This window comes from Lygodium microphyllum, chromosome 3 (assembly GCF_053477565.2).
Source record: "Lygodium microphyllum isolate KBCC chromosome 3, Lygodium_microphyllum_v1.1.10, whole genome shotgun sequence".
NCBI lineage: Eukaryota > Viridiplantae > Streptophyta > Polypodiopsida > Schizaeales > Lygodiaceae > Lygodium > Lygodium microphyllum.
Window position 1 is genome coordinate 148,766,182 of NC_141137.1, and position 19,201 is coordinate 148,785,382.

The 19,201-nt window shown below is 39.5% G+C and overlaps 1 protein-coding gene and 1 pseudogene across 1 annotated transcript; both read left to right on the forward strand.

Annotated features, from left to right (window-relative positions):
- Positions 1-321: 321 nt before the first annotated feature.
- LOC148039019 (uncharacterized) lies at positions 322-1,207 on the forward strand (annotated as a pseudogene).
- A 2,950-nt stretch (positions 1,208-4,157) lies between these two features.
- Positions 4,158-8,060, forward strand: LOC148039020 (transmembrane 9 superfamily member 7-like). The gene is made up of 7 exons (XM_087674892.1): positions 4,158-4,335; positions 4,569-4,733; positions 4,817-4,929; positions 5,009-5,120; positions 5,205-5,311; positions 5,550-5,703; positions 6,518-8,060. Exons 1-7 carry the CDS (start codon positions 4,237-4,239, stop codon positions 7,673-7,675), a joined length of 1,908 nt encoding a protein of 635 aa, XP_087531018.1. The 5' UTR covers positions 4,158-4,236; the 3' UTR covers positions 7,676-8,060.
- Positions 8,061-19,201: the final 11,141 nt, after the last annotated feature.

Consider the following 19,201-nt stretch of genomic DNA (forward strand, 5'->3'; position numbering starts at 1 on the left):
TTTATATTCATATCATATGTCTAACTTCAAAGAGAATATAAATATTATGGCATATTGCCACGTAGGAGTCGAGTCTTCCCAGAATCGTTATAATTGCCTATTCTTGGCACTCATTGTATGAAACTATTAATAGAAGGGAATTCAACATGTAGAAGGGGGTTGGATTGGAATTGAGGTCTTCACATTGGTGGAGATGGTGGGCAGAAGAAGGTTTGGGTAGTTTAGCTTCTTGATTTGTCTTTCTTGTCTCTCATCAGCCACATAGCCTCGCCATGAGCTACACAATACACATCTAGCTCCCCTCAATTTGAGGATGCCTCTATGCATTTCGAGTTTGCTTCTGAACACCCCTAGATACCTTTAGAACAAATGCTTTCTATTGTCTCAAATATCTTGATACAGGTTAACCACCCAAATTAGTCGCTAATCAACTTCTTGCACAATAACCAAGTGCACACTCAAAAAGTCAATCACAAGGTCCTACCTAAACCTTTCTTAGGACTCCCAACTGAGGATGTGCTCACCTGGTTGGATCACTTTGAAAATGTCTCCACTTACCATTATTGTGGGCAGAGTGCAAGGCTATGGAGGCTTGGTTAGTCTAGCAAAATGACCAGGTAAAATTTGATTGATATGCATTGAAGCAACTGCTTATTCAAATTTTTGCAAACTAGAATATCACTCAAACAACATTATAGCAATTGAATACCTTACACCAATAGCCCAGTGAGCCTGTAGCTGAATTTGCAGCTAAATTGAATCAATTACTTTTAAGGGTAGATGCCTCTATTTCAGAAGAAATGAAATTGTATTTCTTATGGCCACGTCTTGTACACGACATCTCACAATGAGTTTGTGATCAAGGACCCATGTCCTTTCATGAAGCTATTCAAAAGTCTCAACACATTGAGGGTAATCTACATTCTAATGGTGCTCCATTACCTCAATCCACTCCTCAGCCTCATTTATGCCATACTAATGATTTCCCAACCCTGATGGAGGTTGATGTCAAGAATTCACAATATAGTTCAAGGTGAGCTTTGCCACACCAAGGGATAGCTAGGGCAAACCTAAATGCTTCTACTGCAACACATATGGCCATGTGAAGAGACATTGCCGCCTAATGGCAAGCACGCAACCAAGTTCAGAATTCACAGTACAAGTAACTGATACAACTGCCATTGCTTCTATTCCAGAAAACTTCTGAGTGAATGGCTAATGTAAGAGACCCATTTGCAATGTATGGCAACAACCACAACTTCGAGACGCATGGTGTATTCCACTGTAGCTCTCATCCACAAGACATCACAGGAAGCACTCCTTGACTCAGTAGCACAATCTCATCCATCAGTATTGATTTAGTTACAAAGCTCAGCATTCTCACTCTCTCAACTCCCCCAATTTCTATTTTATTTGGTGATAATAAAAAGGTTTATCATTCTCACACCATCGCAAATTGCCAATTTTCTATTGGTCCTCACCAATTCCAACATTCTTTTTATGTCTTGCCTCATCAATTATTCCCTATCACTATAGATTGCGATTGGTTTGTGAAACATAGAGCAAAACCCCACTTTGATTCCCTTTTCTTAGTCTTCCCTCAAAGCTTCCCAATCCCATTCATATACTCAGTACAAGGCTCCAAATTTGTCAATATGCAACATGTCTATGTCTCCTTAAACATCAGCACACGTACACAAGATATGTGCCAACTACTCAAGCGTTTCCCTCTTCTATTTCAAAAAACCTCACCATGGCTCAACACGATCAATTTTCCTTTTCACCACTCGATTCACACAAGTCCCATAAAGATGCCTATTCAAAGAAGGTCACCAAAAGAAGTAGAGCACATTAATCAAGTTGTAGCAGAAATGCTTGTTAAAGGAATCATAGTCCCCTCACAAATTGATTGGGTGACTGAACCGAATTTGGTAAAGAAAGAGGACGGCTCTTACAAATTTTGTGTCGATTTCAAGACCCTCAACAAGGTAACTCAACATGATGTCTACCCTCTCCCTCATCTCGATGACCTCCTTGACTAGCTAGGCTCTTCCAAAAACTTTACCTCACTCAACCTCACATCAGGTTATTGGCAAATCCCCCTGCATTTTGATGATGCACACAAAACAACTTTTCAGACACCTCAAGGTATTTACAAATACACATGGATGCCCTTTGGGTTATTTGATTCTCGAAGTACTTTTCGGAGAATGGCCAATCACATCTTCTTAGATCTCATACAGGAAAAGGTAGTGGTCATATACCTCGGTGACATACTCATTTATACTGACACTTGGGCAAAACACCTTGCAGTGCTACAAATAGTCCTAGTAGGGATCCAGAAGTATAACTTAAAGCTACAATTGAAAAAGTGCAAATGGGGTGTGACTTGATTGAAGTTTCTAGGTTTCATCATCTCAAACCAAGGCTTATAGGTGGATCCAACCAAAGCAGCAACTATCGCCTCCTATCACTTCTTCGGGATGGTGATCTTCTCTTTACAGTTTGTCCTTGATTTAGCCCATCTCATATCCCCTCTCAAACAGCTCCTAAAAAAGGATACAGCATATGCGTGGACATCAGCATGATAGATTAGTTTTGACAAATTAAAGCAAGCTATCCACCATGTGTGACATATTACCACATAGGAGTCGAGTCTTCCTAGAACCGTTGTAACCACCTGTTCTTCGCACTCATTCTATGAAACTATTTATAGAAGGAAACTAAGCCTGTAGAAGGGGGTTGGATTGGAATTGAGGTCTTTCACAATATCAATTAAACTTAGTGTGTTACGAATAAATAGTTTCTTGAAGCTTGTTGTAGTTGATGTAGAGAATTTTATGTGCTGAATCATGATGTTTTAACATCATCATCATGTCTAAAATATGCAAAGGTACCTAAAACGACTTCAAAAGCTCTAAATTTCAACTCCATGTGAGAGAGAAATAACAAAACTAAGTTTTTACTCTATTTTTCTATTTTGCATCCAATCCTGTTGCTTTTGCAAAGAAAGCTAGAAAAGCTTGAATCATATAAAGAAAGTAGCAAAGCATTCAATTAAAAAAAGCCTATTTTAATATAAATGTATCTTAAATATTATACTTTAATATTATTCACACTAAATAGATTAAATTAAGTAAATTAATAATATTAAAGATTAATGATTTAGTTAAAATTATCACTACCAAAGAAGCTTAAACTTGCAATTCACAACTAAAATAATAATAATATCATGTAAATACATATTATTATATATTATGCTTACTTCATAGATTCACATAAAATGTAAGAGTTGTAAGTCAATGCCATGGTTGTTCAACTTGAGCTTCCTTTGTTGGAGATCAACTTGGCTTGGGTGTGGCTAACTGGGCTTCTTTCACTAGGCACACATTTAAGCTTTTTTAATGCACATGGAAAGTCATGTCATTTTGTGCAACTTAAGGGAGAGGTCAATGTTGAGTGTGACTCTTCAGGATGGCTTGCTGATGATTGGCTAGAGAGATCGTTGTGTAGAGACTAAAGCAGTGACTTACAATGTTCACAAAAAACTTGGATTTAATGTAAAGTGGATTCCAAAAAGCCTTCAAAATTTAAAGAATAATCTAAAACTTTGAACCCTTTAAAAATTTAGTTATAAAAATAGCAAATACATATAATTTGACTGAAAAATCCCTCCAAAAATTTGAGTTAGAGGTCTTTGTATATACTCTATTAGTTTGTTTTTTTTTTGGTGAACATTGGTAGGGGGGGGGGAGGATGGTAGCGATGGAGGAAGAAAATGCATGGCTATTGAGTTGATGGTGTAGATAGTGGTTTATAAATGTGATGGTATGTGAATCCTTGATTGATGCAGTTTGAGCAGGTGTGAACAGATCACGGGGCAGTTTTGAAATAGATGCCGCGGATTCTCAAGCCTCTGGCCATTGTTTACTCGCGATAGGGCTCTAGAACTTCTTGGGGAGGAATGAGGTGGGTCAAGGCTGGATAGTTGTCTTGTGAACCCTCCTTAAAATAGGTGGGCTGTTTGAGTCAGAGGGGCCAAAGGGGATGCTAACGCGTGAACGGTACACTTAAACAAAGCACAAGAGTCCCTCCTTGACGCGACGTGGTGTGAAAGGGGTCCTAGAACTAATAAGATATGAAGCTCTCTCGTACTGCAAAATGCCTTCTCTTTCCTCGTCGTTTGAATCGGTGGCCTAAGAAGCTCTCGCAGCAGCAGCAGCTCCTCGCTAGGCTATGGCGATGGCGTGCCTGGCTTGGGCCCTGCTGGCCTTCCTTCTCCCAGCTGCTCGCGCCTTCTACCTCCCGGGAGTCGCCCCGCAGGACTTCAGCAAGGTATGGCATTATCATTTCACTCCGTCCATCTGATTCGATTTCTTGCTTCACTTAAAGCCCTAACCCTCACCCGAGTCTAGAAAGAACATAGATCTCGTATGTTTCTTCATGCCTAGAAGATCCACAGTGAAAGATGCATCTCCCATGCGGGGATCTATAGATTTGTTTTGTCACGCCGTTGGATCTTCCATCGCTGATCTCGTCTTCGTTTAATTTGCCCCTTGAATTCTCAGGGGGATGATTTGTACGTGAAAGTGAACAAGCTTACTTCTATCAAGACGCAGTTGCCCTACGTGTATTATGACCTCCCTTACTGTAAGCCTGAGAAAATCGTCAACAGTGCCGAAAACCTAGGGGAAGTCCTGCGTGGAGATCGCATCGAAAACTCACCGTATGCGGTATCTTCAGATTCTTGAGACCTTTGATTTCTTTACGTGAAACTGTTTGTTGGTGCGCTCTTTAACAATTGCTATTGTCACAGTTCCAAATGCAAGAGAACAAGCTGTGCAGTTATGTTTGCAAGATCGACAAACTAACTGCCGACGATGCTAAGAAGTGGAAAGAGAAAATTGATGATGACTATCGAGTGAATATGTATGCACAACCACAAGAATAGGACTTTGGTTTCTTTTTGTCATTAGTTAGTAATATGTGAAGCCATTTGCTTTGTCAGGATTCTGGATAATTTGCCAGTTGCAATCAAGCGAGGTAGGCATGAAAATGGTGATTATATATTTGATCGAGGCTTTCCAGTCGGTTTAAAGGTGAAACCTGGTGATGGAGTGGTAGGTGATCTATGGAATCAGTGTATTGTTGCAAAAAGCTGACAGTGGGAATACCTCTAACGTGTGTTCCTTGCTTTCCAAAAGGAGGACAAATATTATATCCATAACCACTTGGCGTTTGAGGTCCTATTTCACCCAGATCAGGATATGGGCACTTCTCGAATTGTTGGCTTTCATGTGGTTCCCTACTCGTAAGTTACCTGCTCAAGCACAAAATATTGTTTTCTTCCTGCATCTTTTTACAGAAAATACTAGCAAATTCCAAGCAGCAAGATTGAATGCTATCTCCCTTTTCACTATGTAGCAATTTGTTTTGCAAGCATCGAGTTCAGTTCCAGCTCTTTACATTGTCCATTATGCTCTTCTTTGTTTTAATGAGAAAAGCTCATGTGATCTGTTCAAACATTTAACAAGATTGTATTGATGCAGCGTTCATCATGAGTACGAGAAACCTTGGGACCCAGAAAAGCCTCGTTTCCTAACATGCAACCCCAATGCAAAAGTCTATGTATCTGGTAACATGCCTCTTCAGGAGGTGGAGGAAGGTCAAGAAATCATCTTCACTTATGATGTTGTGTTTGTGGTAATGACCTAGCACTTCCTCTGCTAGTTGCTTGATTGTTCCCATTTGTGGTGTCTGACTGTGCATTGAAGCTGATTTTGCCATAGGAAGCAGTTTGGACCAATTGGCTCAAGACATCCAAGTGTGCACATTTGTTAAACAAGTCTGACATAAAAGTGGCAACTCACAAGAAAACATTTTAGTGTAGATGCTTATTTCAGAATTATTTGCAACCATTACCAATATTTTCCAAGTCTGTTGCCATGGTTGGAGGAATTGCATCTGATTTTGTCCCTTTTGTTTTGGGGGGAGGGGACTGTGTTCTGGCCATCACACATCCCACTTCTTTGGAATGCTTCTGGCTTCACATACCAACTTTTTTTCTCTGATTTGACTTCTTCAATCTCTTTAGGTCTCCTTTTTGCAGTTGCTGGCATATAGTTTACTGCCATGACTCACATTCATGGAAACAGTGGGGTCCCATTTTTTTATAAGTTTTTAGAACGTAAATAACTGGCAGTATTAATTGAAAGAGTACCACTCTGGTACTTGTCTATTTGATTGATTTTTCTCACCGCCTTTTTTCGCTTTCCCTGTTGGGAGAGGTTACTCTTGTCCTCTTTTCCTGCTCACCTGTCTCAAAGTGAATCATCATATGATCTGCCAATTTTTCTTTGAACCCTAAGCCTTCAAACGTTCTTTGCTCCTCCTTGATGTTTGTCAGTTTCCTGGCAGCATGCTTCATAACTAGGGTAATGAGATGTGTTGGATTTGTTCATGGCATGCCAATTACTGTGCTACATCTGCTCTTAATAAACCACTCATTTTGTTGCAGGAAAGTGACATCAAGTGGGCTTCTCGATGGGATGTCTATCTGAACATGTCAGATGATCAGATCCATTGGTTCTCCATCATAAACTCTCTTATGATTGTATTGTTCTTGTCTGGTATGGTAGCCATGATAATGATGAGAACATTGTATCGAGATATTTCAAAATACAATGAGCTGGAGACACAAGAAGAAGCTCAGGAAGAAACTGGTTGGAAGCTAGTGCATGGGGATGTATTCAGGCCTCCAACAAATGCTGGACTGCTTTGTGTATATGTTGGTTCTGGTGTACAGTTTTTTGGAATGACACTGGTGACCATGGTATTTGCTTTGCTTGGGTTTCTTTCGCCATCAAACAGAGGTGGACTGATGACTGCCATGCTACTGCTTTGGGTATTTATGGGACTTCTAGCTGGCTATGCGTCTGCACGATTATACAAGATGTTTAAGGGAACCGAATGGAAGAGGAACACATTAAAGACAGCTTTCCTCTTTCCTGGTGTGCTGTTCTCTTTGTTTTTTGTCCTCAATGCACTAATTTGGGGTGAGAAGTCATCTGGAGCAGTTCCGTTTGGGACTATGTTTGCGTTGGTATTTCTGTGGTTTGGAATCTCTGTCCCTCTAGTCTTTGTTGGAAGCTACTTTGGTTTCAAGAAGCCAGCGCTTGAGGATCCAGTCAGGACTAACAAGATTCCCAGACAGATTCCAGAGCAGGCTTGGTACATGCAACCAGCATTCTCAGTGCTCATTGGTGGCATCCTACCCTTTGGGGCAGTGTTCATTGAGCTATTCTTCATACTCACTTCCATATGGCTGAACCAGTTCTACTACATTTTCGGGTTTTTGTTCATCGTATTTCTCATACTTATAGTGACTTGTGCAGAGATAACAATTGTGCTCTGCTATTTCCAGCTATGCAGTGAGGACTACCACTGGTGGTGGAGGGCATATTTGACATCTGGATCCTCAGCTCTCTATCTGATGCTTTATGCCACTTTCTACTTCTTCACAAAGTTGGAGATTACAAAATTGGTCTCAGGCATATTGTACTTTGGATACATGGTTATCATCTCATACAGCTTTTTTGTCCTTACGGGCACCATTGGCTTCTATGCATGCTTCTGGTTCGTAAGGACAATATATGCATCAGTGAAAATAGATTAATTTTTGTAGAGAAGGCTACTCTCAAGAAGGATTATGCACATGCCCACATGGAGGTGTGGATAGAGGACTGCACGCGGCAAAATCTCAGCAGACAGGACATGTATGCACTGATTTTAAAATGCTCCAACATGTTTGACACCGCTGCTGAAAGCAAGGATGATTAATTTAAGTCACTGAGCCAGTTAGTTGACCATGTAAACTGAGCTTGTTCACCGGTCTCTTGTTATGTGGCATGTTTGTTAACATGTTAATTTCCATTGAACTTTTTGACTACTGCACTTGACCCCTTTGCTACTTTTCCCTAAAATGAACTCTACCAGCCCTTACGACAGGCTTGAGGTTCTGTTTGAAGCTCCTGTTACTCTAAACACGATTCTTTCCCTGATGTTCAGACTCTGCATCTGGCAGCACTTTTCAAAAGGATGTCCATCATGTGGGGTTTTGACACTTAGTGGCACTTTGCCAATTTTTAATATTTAATGTTTAATGAATGGTCTCGAGTGGTGAAAATCTCAAGGGATGCTAGGATTTGTTATCAGTTCAGGGGCTAATCTTGCCACCTTATTATAAAGTAACATTACGAGGGTATCGAGCATGATAGTTAATAAATATGATTTTTCCGTGCTGCATAATGGTGGTTAATGTTTTGTTTTCATGGCTGCAAAAAACCGTACTTTTTTTGTGGCTACTGCCAAAAGCGAATCTAAGTGCAAAACACCAACTTGGGCTTTTAGACTAATGAAGTGATTGTAATCCACATTTCTGCGAGTGGCAAATGTCCGGCAGGGACAATTGTTCCATTCTCGTGGTGAGTTCTGAAGTATGGCTGTACCATTTGTGGAATGTGAAGACATACGGTGACATTCAATGTTAGTGGTGAGCAATCTCAGATTGGGATGAAGACCTCTGCCACTATACACAATTACTGTAATTTTTGGTAGGCCCAGATTGGGACGAAAACCTCAACACAATTCCAATGCGATGCAGGGCATATGGATGTAACTTTGTTTAGTAGGCCTTTATCCCCTGTATAGAAATCATTTGATTGCATGCTTTTGCATTGGAGAATTGCCCATAGCATAACCATTTCCATCAAAGAGTGAAGTGCTCATTCTGATGCTTCTGAATGGCACTGCCTTGCATGAAGAGTGTGATGCATGATCTAATGCTCTCTAAGGGCTATTTGCATTCATGTTTGAAGCATATAGGTGCTCTCATGACTTTCCTTATACAGTAAATATGAAAGCTTTTCCTTGTGAACCTTCTTAAGGCCTCTCAGTGCCTAATCAATTTTTATGATGGATGATATGTAACCGTGAGGAACTTGCTCTTGTGTGTTGTCTTGAGGGCATCTAATTGGACCTTTGAAATTTGGACCAAAGACATGATGGATGATATATGTAACCGTGAGGAACTTGCTCTTGTGTGTTGTCTTGAGGGCATATAATCTCACCCTACAGTAAATATGGAAGCCCTTCATTGTGAACCTTATTAATTTCAGGGAGCAAGGGCTTACTAACTAAAAAATCCTCAGTCCTTAATGAAATTTTAGAGCCAATATGCTGTTGAAAATTGGACCAAAGACACAATGGAGGTCCATGAGGAACTTGCTCTTGGGTGTTGTTTCGAGGGCAGCTAATCTTATCCTTCACAATCGGTTTCTATTGGAACTTTCAAAGGTAGAAGTGGATTGAGAAGTAGATGCCTAAAATGGAAGGGAGGTGAAGGTGGTTAATGTGATGCTTCTATGGCTACAAACACCCTTCTTTTTTGTGGCAAATGTGATTCTTAACTTTTGCAACATGCAGCTTGGCAATTGAACAAGATGAGATGGTTGTAACAACATTCTTTTGCAAGTGGTAAGTGTTTGCAAGTAGTGAATAACCAAGTGACATTTACACAAGATGTCTAGAGTGAGTTTGAGTATGGTTGTAACATGTGCACATATGCACACGTATTCAATAATACTGCACATTATTGGTGAGATTGGAATAAACCTCCACCATTCAAGCACGAAGTTCACAATCTCAATACTACCTATCACACTTATAAACCAATACATGATTGGTGGGTAATTATGGAAACCTCAAAAGGAGCTCATAACCCTAAAATTGTATGGGACATATGTAGGTTAGTTTGCTTATGTTAGGCATGAAGACATTATCTTTTTGCCCTATAGAGAAACCAATTAATAGTGTACTTTTGTATCAAACTCAAATTTCTCTTTGACCTTTAGCATTAAAGGTCAAATGCATGATTTGATGCTCCTTAATGAGTTCCATTATCCATTTTTTCAAAGGGGATATGTTGTTGGAAATTGGAACAAAGGCACAATGGAGGTTGTGTAACCATTAACTTTTCCTTGAGGGAATTTGATATTTCCTATCACATTTCATTTCTATTATGAGAACTTCAAGGGGAGGGGTGGATTAAGTAGATGCCTAAAAATGAAAGGGAAGTAAAGATGCTCTAGCATCCATGGCATTAACAACTCAAGATGTAAAGAATGAGAGGGATGGGGCTCTTGGGCAAAGCATACATGACAAGGTTCCAATGGGGTAACAAAGGAGATGACTATGCAAGTAGGTAAAATGGGTCAAAAAGAGTTCATAAAGTGAATGGTAGGAATGGATTAGGGAATAGATGGCTAAAAATGGAGGTAGGTCAAGGGACTTTGGATCGATGGCATTAATAGCTTAAATATGCAATAATGAGAGAGAGAAGAGTCATTAGGTAGGCACAAATGATAAGGTCCCATTAGGGTAATAAAGCAATTGATTATGCAAGTAAAAGTAACGATTCTTTATATCTAAAAAGAGGTATCTCCTTTACACGTGGCCAAGTGATGATTTTGGATTTGGAGTAAAGTCATGTTATTTGAAAACCAATCATGGTTTTGGAATGTGTACCCTACTAATCTTTGATTAGTCTTTGTTTCATTAGGACTAATCCTTATGACTAGTTACGAGGCTCTTTTGAGTCTAAATTTTCACTAATGAAAATAGGTTTTGTTCTTCTCAAATGGTACCCAACAATATAGCATGTTCAAATTTTCATTTTTCATACTCTAGCCTGATAAATAAGGCTCCAAAAAAAAGTAAACATATATGAATTTCAATTGTATAAGACAAACTTCATTTCGTATATAACCTTGCTATCTTCTCTTGCTTTAAATGTGTTGCTAATATCATTTCTTGTAATGATATCATCAAAGGAAAGTTCAGTGAATTTTATAATGGATAAGGACTACACTTTAACAAAGACCCCTGCATTAGGCATGGCTTAGATTATATATTGGCTTTATTATATTCCACTAAAGACACAAAAACATGTTTATTTATGAATTGATACATGATTATACCAATGATCCTTGACCTCAATAGAACTATTTGCTTGGCCTTAATAAAACTATTTGTATTTAAGAAGAAGTGGTCTTACATGATGGATGAGATGCATGCATTGACAAACATGCCTATAGGAAGTGCGGCATCTTTGGTTTATTGAATCCAAAATGACCCTTTAGATTAAGTGTCAATGACTTTGCACGAAATCTAAGGTGGACAATGGAAAAGGGGTTGGTGTGTATTTTATCTACTCCCTTCTCCCTTGTACCTACCACTTATAAGCTTGTCCCCTCCACCTCCACCTCCCCTTCACTCCCCTCCCCCTCCCCCTCCCCCTCCCCCTCCCCCTCCCCCACTCCACCTCCATCTCTTGCATTGTGGCTTCCATGTCAAGTTGGCCCCACTAGGCATCCAAAAGGTGAGGTTTTTTCCCTTTCCAAAAAGGGTCCTTTATTCCTAGAGACTCCAAGCCATCTTATGCCATATATAAAATAAAAAGGCTTTATGGAGATTTTTTTAAGAAATAGGTTTTTCTTTGGACATCTCCTTCTCCACTATGGGACTTCAAAAATAATCTCTTCTTCTTTTGACATTCTCCCTTCTCCATTATTAGGCTCTAAGAGGAGATCAACAATGGGACTTGGGACATACGTATTCTTTTGTGTGTTTACACGCACACGCACACGCATGCGCGCGTGCACACACACACACACACACACACACACACACACACACACACACACACACACACACACACACACACACACACACACACACACACACACACACACACACACACACACACACACACACACACACACACACACACACACACACACAAAACTCTCCCTCACCTAGTTAGCTCATACTCTTGCTCTAAATTGACTAGTTTTGTTCTCTCAATGCCATGAAAAGAAAGAAGCGAAATGATTCAAGAACTAATGTAGTATGCATTACCATAGTTCTTCACACTTGTAACCATTGTACCTTTTTTTGATAAGCTCCATGATCCAAGTATGGCTCCTCTCAATTCACCACCCCTCTCTTCTTTGATGCATCTATCAATGGTACTCCAATGCTAAGAGAAGAATAGAGTTAAAGAAGGAGAAGAAGAGGAGGAGGATGGAAAACGGGGCATCTCCTAGCCATTCCCTCATTGTCTCCCCTAATCATGCTCTCACATTTTCACCATTTGGATAGCGATATGGGAAAGAAGAAGAAGAAGAAGAAGAAGAATAATAATAATAATAATAATGATGAGTGGCTTCTCTTCCTTGAGTCCCTCACTCACTTCCTCATTCTCTCTCACTCCCTTCTCAAGCTATTCTTGGATCTCTATTCACTTTTTCACATTATGTACATTAGGGATAAGGTTTTACTTTAGGTTGGGTACCATCTCCCATTTTCCACTTATGACCATTCCTTCTCATTTTGCATTCCACTTTGGGGCATTATGGACACAATGCATTATCCGCACGATGTGAATCTTCTAGTGTGACATGAGGTGACATTACAAGTTTCATAGAAGTAAGGTAGTCTCTCATTTAATCTTTACAAAAATATTATTTGTTCACCAATATGTGAGGAACATGAATTACAAACAGACCTTAGAGATTAGTGGTGCCTAAAATACTATATTGAGTTTTTTAAAATTTAAATATCCTTTAAAAATAAATTTGGTTCTCTTGATTGTTCATCAGTGTAGCATGGTGGTCTTCTAAGGGTTTAGATCCTGGAGGTTCATGGAACTCCACATACAGAAGGGCAATGTGTAATAATAGTTGCGAATCAAGAAGTTTGGGTTACTAAATTTGCTAGCTTATGCGTTGACTTCAATTTTCTTACACAATCAATATCGTCTCTTTGGGATATGGCTACCTAACCATGTAGTGGAAATGGTGAAATTGCAAGTACAAATGGATCTACTACCAACAGGTTCAAGATGTTTGGGTGTGTCCTAGGTATGTGGAGCAAGCCCAAGATGCCTTGCCCTTCGGTGCCCCAAACTTGGGTTGTGGGAAAAAGGGCTAGGGTTTAAAGATGGATTTGGCTTGTTAAGCTACTAAGTGTCTCTTATCTTGAGGACTTCTACGTGTAGTCAATATGATACACCTATGTTAAGTGAGAGCATTTGCTCTCTTTTTGTATTTTTAATCTCAATTTTCTTGTTTTTTTCTTTATTGCTATTATTAGTATTATTTTGACTGTCACCTTTTAGTGAGTGATTCCAAAGTTTTTGATATGCAACTCATGCTAACAAGGTAATCCTTGTGCAAGTCCCATGGTGGAATAGATGATTCCAAGAAGAATAGACATGTACATTATGTGAACTTGCTATCCACCCATATCCTCTTGAAGTTCCAAGTAGTGTGATGGGAGTAGCAATGCTTGGATATGGAGCCATGCCATAGCTCAATGCACCAATGGCTCAACTATCTTTCACCTAGTTGGTTCATACTCTTGCTCCCAACCATCTTCACTTCCTTGCACACTCCTCAGCCAAGCAAGAAACTAATAGATTCAAAGGGTGTAGTAAATTCACCTACTTACCTTCATCGACTTGTATTCTAAAAGCATGGAAGGTTTGTTGATGGCCTCATGATTCATGTAAAGATAGGCAAGAAGAAGTAGAAGAAGAGGGTAGAGGAGAGCTTCTCCCAATGGTCACACACACACACACCCACGCGCGCGCGCGCACGCACACGCACACACACATGCACACACAGTCTTCCCTCCTCACACAATAGCTCTCAGTGAACTCCTCATCCTTTGAGTTATAAAAGCAAGAAGGGAAGAAGAGATTGGAATTAAGAGATAGAGACGAGATTCACCCTCACTAGTCCCTCTTTCAAACTCACAATCTCTCCCTCTCTCTCACTCTCTCAAGCAAGGTGCAACAAGATGATAGCCAAGAAGGTAGGATAGAAGGAACTTGAAAAGTACACATATAATATTGAGCTCTCTACTCACTTTTACATATCATATATGTTAGGATTAGGGTTTTCTCTTTTTGGTTGGGCACTCTCCCCTTTTATCATTGGACTTATGAACATTTCTCTTATTTTGTACATGCACTAGCTTCTTATAGATATGGTTAATATAGAAGAAAATTAAGACGGCCAGCCATTCTTATTCATTACAGGTCTTGTAGTGTAGCTTTAGGAATAATTTATAATTTTCACGGGAGTTAGCCCAACTCTCATTGAATGTCCATAGCATAACAATGTATTTCACTGTTAAATCATGGGTTGAAAATACTATACGAGTATCTTATAGATGAATATTTTCTCAAATAATGCATTGCACTCCCCTGAAATTTAACACAATTGAATTTGCTCCATGATTTAGCTTTCAATCCATCTTCAATAACCTTTTTCTGATGAGGATTAAAAATTGCTTCTAAATTGTAAGGCTAAAAAGAAAAAAGAAAAAAGGAAATGAAAGGGAAAGAAAAAAACAAAAGAGAATAAAAGATCCATTGTAGAGTATGTGCATCCACAACTAATGTACCTAGGGGTCCTCAAGTTAGAGATGCCTGGTAGCTTGACCATCTAGCTTCATTGCTAACCCCTTAGCTCCTTTTCACCTATTGGGTTCAGGATTGTTGGAATGCAAGTACATAAATTGGAGAAGAAGAAGCTTGAGAGAGCACAACTCGAAGCATATTGAGAAGTATCAACAAACAAGATTTACAAGGCTAAGTATGCCCTAAAAGTGAATAGGCATATATACAAGGTTGGGGAAAAAAACCTCCTTATGAGGGAAAAAGTGTATAGTAGTCCTAAACGTGTTCACACACACATCCCTACCGAAATATCAACAAATCTCCCCTCAAAGTAATGTGCTAAACACAAAATGGCATATGTATAGGGAAGTGCCATGGTTGATAAACTAGGTCAATTCATAAAGAGAAGTAAGCCGAAAGCTTTGCAGAAGGCTTTGGATTTCTCCATGATGAAAAGGCTTTGTGAAAAGATATGTAAGGTTGCCTTGTGTTGGCACATAGGCCAAGTTGATCTCCCCTGTAGAGTCCCTCCCTTACATAATGAGAGTACACCTTAATATGGGACTAAGTACACCCTAAAAATGAATAGGCATATATACAAGGATGGAGGGAGAAAACCTCCTAATGAGGGAAAAAAGTGCCTAATGTCATGTGGTTACATGTTCAATGAAGGAAAAACAAGAAAAAGACATCCATATAAATATTCTAGATATATGCTTATGAGATACTTTCTCATGATCTTGATAGATTTTGTAAGTTTAGAACTAGTCTCCAACATTGTTTGAAAATCCATTATTGAGTTCTATTAACTTAGTGACAAATTTGGGTAGATAAAAACACATGCAAGGAGTTATCTTGAGTGATACAAGGCATCCATGCCTAAAAATACAAAAAAGTAATATGTTTTACGAAAAGTGGTGGTTTGTTTCAGTTGATTTGAGTATTGAAATGTCCATATTTTAAGTTGAAAGAAAAATGTTAGAGCGAAAACAAGTTGCAACAAGTTCAAGATAGGACTGCAATCCTCAAAGTTTTGACATAAACGTTTCTTGCTTAAGGCTTTTGCTTGGCTAATATTGGTGGACGCTTTGGGCTATCAATGAGTGTTTGTAATCCAAGAGGGTATTTACAATGTACGAAGTCTTTTGTAGAGTAATATACAATATATTTTTGGTTCTCTTGAATCTTCCTTCCATCTTGTTTATTCTCATGAACCATGTGGTTTGTGGCTTATATCCCCTCAACATTTTATGAACCTGACGTGAAAAGCCATGTCCGAGAGGTAAATGTAGATGTTACAAGCTTTCAATATATACATATAACAACATCAACAACAACTCTGGTGGTAACAATTACAATATCAACCATAACTAAAATTCAATTATAGCCTTATGGGCAATATGAAGTCAAATTGACCAAAGTAATGGAGGCTATAGAGAACTAGATGAAGCAATTTGATGGCCGGAATATTTCCAGTTATCCAAAGCTGTATGAAGCAAAGATGGAATTCTTTAGGGTCCCTACTCGCATGACGAGTTAGTACTTAGTACAATTTGCGACTTCTGTATTGAAGTCACACATCAATGAGATTTATATGCAAGATTCTAGGTGGTCAAATTTCAAGAAACTTTTAAAGGAAGAGTACTTCCTTGAAGACTTATGGGTGGTCACCTAGGTCGGTCCTTTCAAGAGTGCAGGTTCATAAGCCCAACAAAGGGCTACTGCATCTGAGCTTCTATAGGAGTTCCATCTTAAATCTAGTCAGTTGGATGCCGCAGAGCAGACAACTTTGGAGCCTAAGAAGGTTGAGTTATTTCTATAGGCAACAAATCCCCCCCGACTGTAGATAGAATTAGTGAAGTTACTTGAAGATGGAACCAAAGTGATGGGTCTAAAGATAGATTGGACAGATGTGGCACACTAGATTTCATATTAGTTCTATCACTCCAATCTCTTCTTCTATAACTTCACTTTTATCAACTCATGTATATTCTCTAGTAGTTATTCCTATGCCTTTATCGGTTTCTACTGTTAAACCACCAATTTCTTTAGCTCTTCTTGCCAAGGCTGAGGGCATGGATGAGATGATCAAAAGTATAAGCGAGCTAAAGCTAAATATGTTAAGGTGTGAAGAAAAAGTGAAGACAACATGTTTGTCTACAACACCAAGGAGTTCAGGATGCATATGGTGCGATAGCACCGAACATGACCGCATGGATTGTGAAGCCTATAAAGATGCGACGAGGGAACATTTGCCTTTCTGGAAGGATGGAAAAATTTCTAATAGTGAGACGTGTTTACCTATTGCCATGAACTTTGGTAAGGGTGGTATGAAGAATATTTTGGAAGAAATGACTACATGCTCATCTTATGTTGCCATAGATGCATCATTCTATGGTTTGCAGATTGAAAAGAAGCCTGAAGACTAAAAGTCGGAGGTATGGACCTATGCCTTGGAGATTGCAGGAAAGAGAAAGGTGCCTCAAATAGATTTGGCTAGTGTAGGTAAGACTATTAGAGTGTAGACTCGATGGGATGCCCCTGTTGATACCTACTCAGTTTATGCCTACTTGGCTAAAGCTCAAAATATAGAAGTGATGGTAGAAGAGAATACAAATGCTTTGATAGATGAGAGTATAGATGCTTTGATAGAGGAGAGTACAAATGCTTTGATAGAGGATAGTACCTATGCAGTACCAAAGGGTATTGATGATGCAGAGGACTTGACTAGGGATTCTTCTATGCTATCTGATATACATGTTAGTGTTGATGATATAGATGCAATGACAATGGTTGCAAATGCAATATTAGAGGAGGGTGCACATGATGCATATGTTGTATTTGGTGATGCAGATAGCTAGCCACTAATGTTACTGCGAAAGTGTCTACTGATGATGCTTTTGTTGATAATGTAAGCTGTGATATTTGTGGGTATGTGTGTGAAAGCACTCTATGTGCTAGAGACTGCATGGTGTGAGGACATGGATGTAAGGTGTGCCACATAGGTACACACATGTAATGTATGGGTAATAGTGTGTCACATAGGGACACACATGGAAATTTTGAGGCTACATAAATGAGGCCTCACCTCCTCTTTGAAATGTAAGCAGTATATGCAGTGCAAATACAGAGAACAAATGTTGAGTGTGCATATTATGTGCCTTCCCTCTGTAGCTATGAAGTTCCTTGTCTATTATAAATGCTATGTGATTATGTATCAATCATTTTGTATACACCATGATTAACTCCACATTGGGATTGGTGTGGTTAGTCATGGTGTTTTTGTGTATGTAAATATAGCTACATGTTCTTATATTGGATTGATCCTTAGTACATTTTAGTCATACTTACTTTAAAAAAGCAATGTTGTACGCTCAGTATCCTTGAAGTCCATTTGAAAAGCATTTCATCCAAAGGAGATTAGGGAGTTGCTAAACGTTAGAAGTTGCCTGGAGGCACTCTCTGGCTAGCAGTCCCCTGCTTCTGCCATATCTCCACACTCTCATGCCAAAAGAACGCCATCATTTCGGGCAAGGCACCAAGGTTTTTGGGGGGGGGGGGCGGGGGGGAACTTTAAAGTTGTTCTCCAACAGATCCAAAGCCCCGATTACGTTGGATGCCCATGGGCAGGGTTGATGGGAAGCGCCTCGAATCAGGCCGTCCAGTGCAGTGCTTGGAGCAAAACTAGCTTGCGAGGTGGCATGCCCATTCATGGTACAGGGGGTGCCATGAAACCTGTGACAGCCCTCACATGCCTGAGCGGGCTGCATGGCTGCAGTTCGTAGGAGGATTATGAAGACAGCTGAAGGTAGAAGAAGAAGAAATGTGTTACTCGTATCCAAGAAAAAGAAAAACGCTCTTTATTTTTGTTTGTGACTAAGCCTTATTCCCATAGACACATTACATGAAAAATGTTGGTAACATTGTGAATGTTTGTTCAAACCATGTACTCAAGGATAACTATATACACATATGAATGCTCAAAACATACATTTGCATTCCCCCATCACATGAGAGCCCTCCTACCCACATCGCGTAGAGCTTAAAAGTGGTGGTTTATATGCACATAAATCTTGACCTGTATTCGAGGTATGTATAAGTTAGATGCATGTGTGGGTTTGTCGTACCTTTCTCAAACATTTGCTGTTGTTCAAAAAGGATGGGGTAGGTTCACTCAAGTAAGCGATGCTCAAACAAACATTATACACACATAATAACATGCATATGTTGGACTAGATGTGTCTAGTCATACAAACACTCCAATATAGCATTGAAGGGGAGTGCTGTGAGGTGGCGATTGCAGTTGTGCAATGTTACATTGGATGGGTGACAAGGTAAAGTAAACATCTTGCTTAAGAGGGGGCATTGAGAATGTAAGTTGCGATGTTTGTGGGTGTGGGTGTGTGTGTATGTGTATGAGAGCACTCTATGTGCTAGAGATTATATGGTGTGAGAACATGGATGTAAGGTTTGGAGTGAAGTGTGCCACATAGGTGTACACATGTAAGGTGTGGATAATAGTGTGTCATGTAGGGACACATGGAAATTGTGAGGCTACATAAATGAGGCCTCACCTCCTCTATAAAATGTAACTAGTATTGTATGCAATGCAAAAATAGAGAACAATTGTTTAGTGTTGATGCTAGGACAAGGTGGATTCCTTGTGCGAAAAATCGA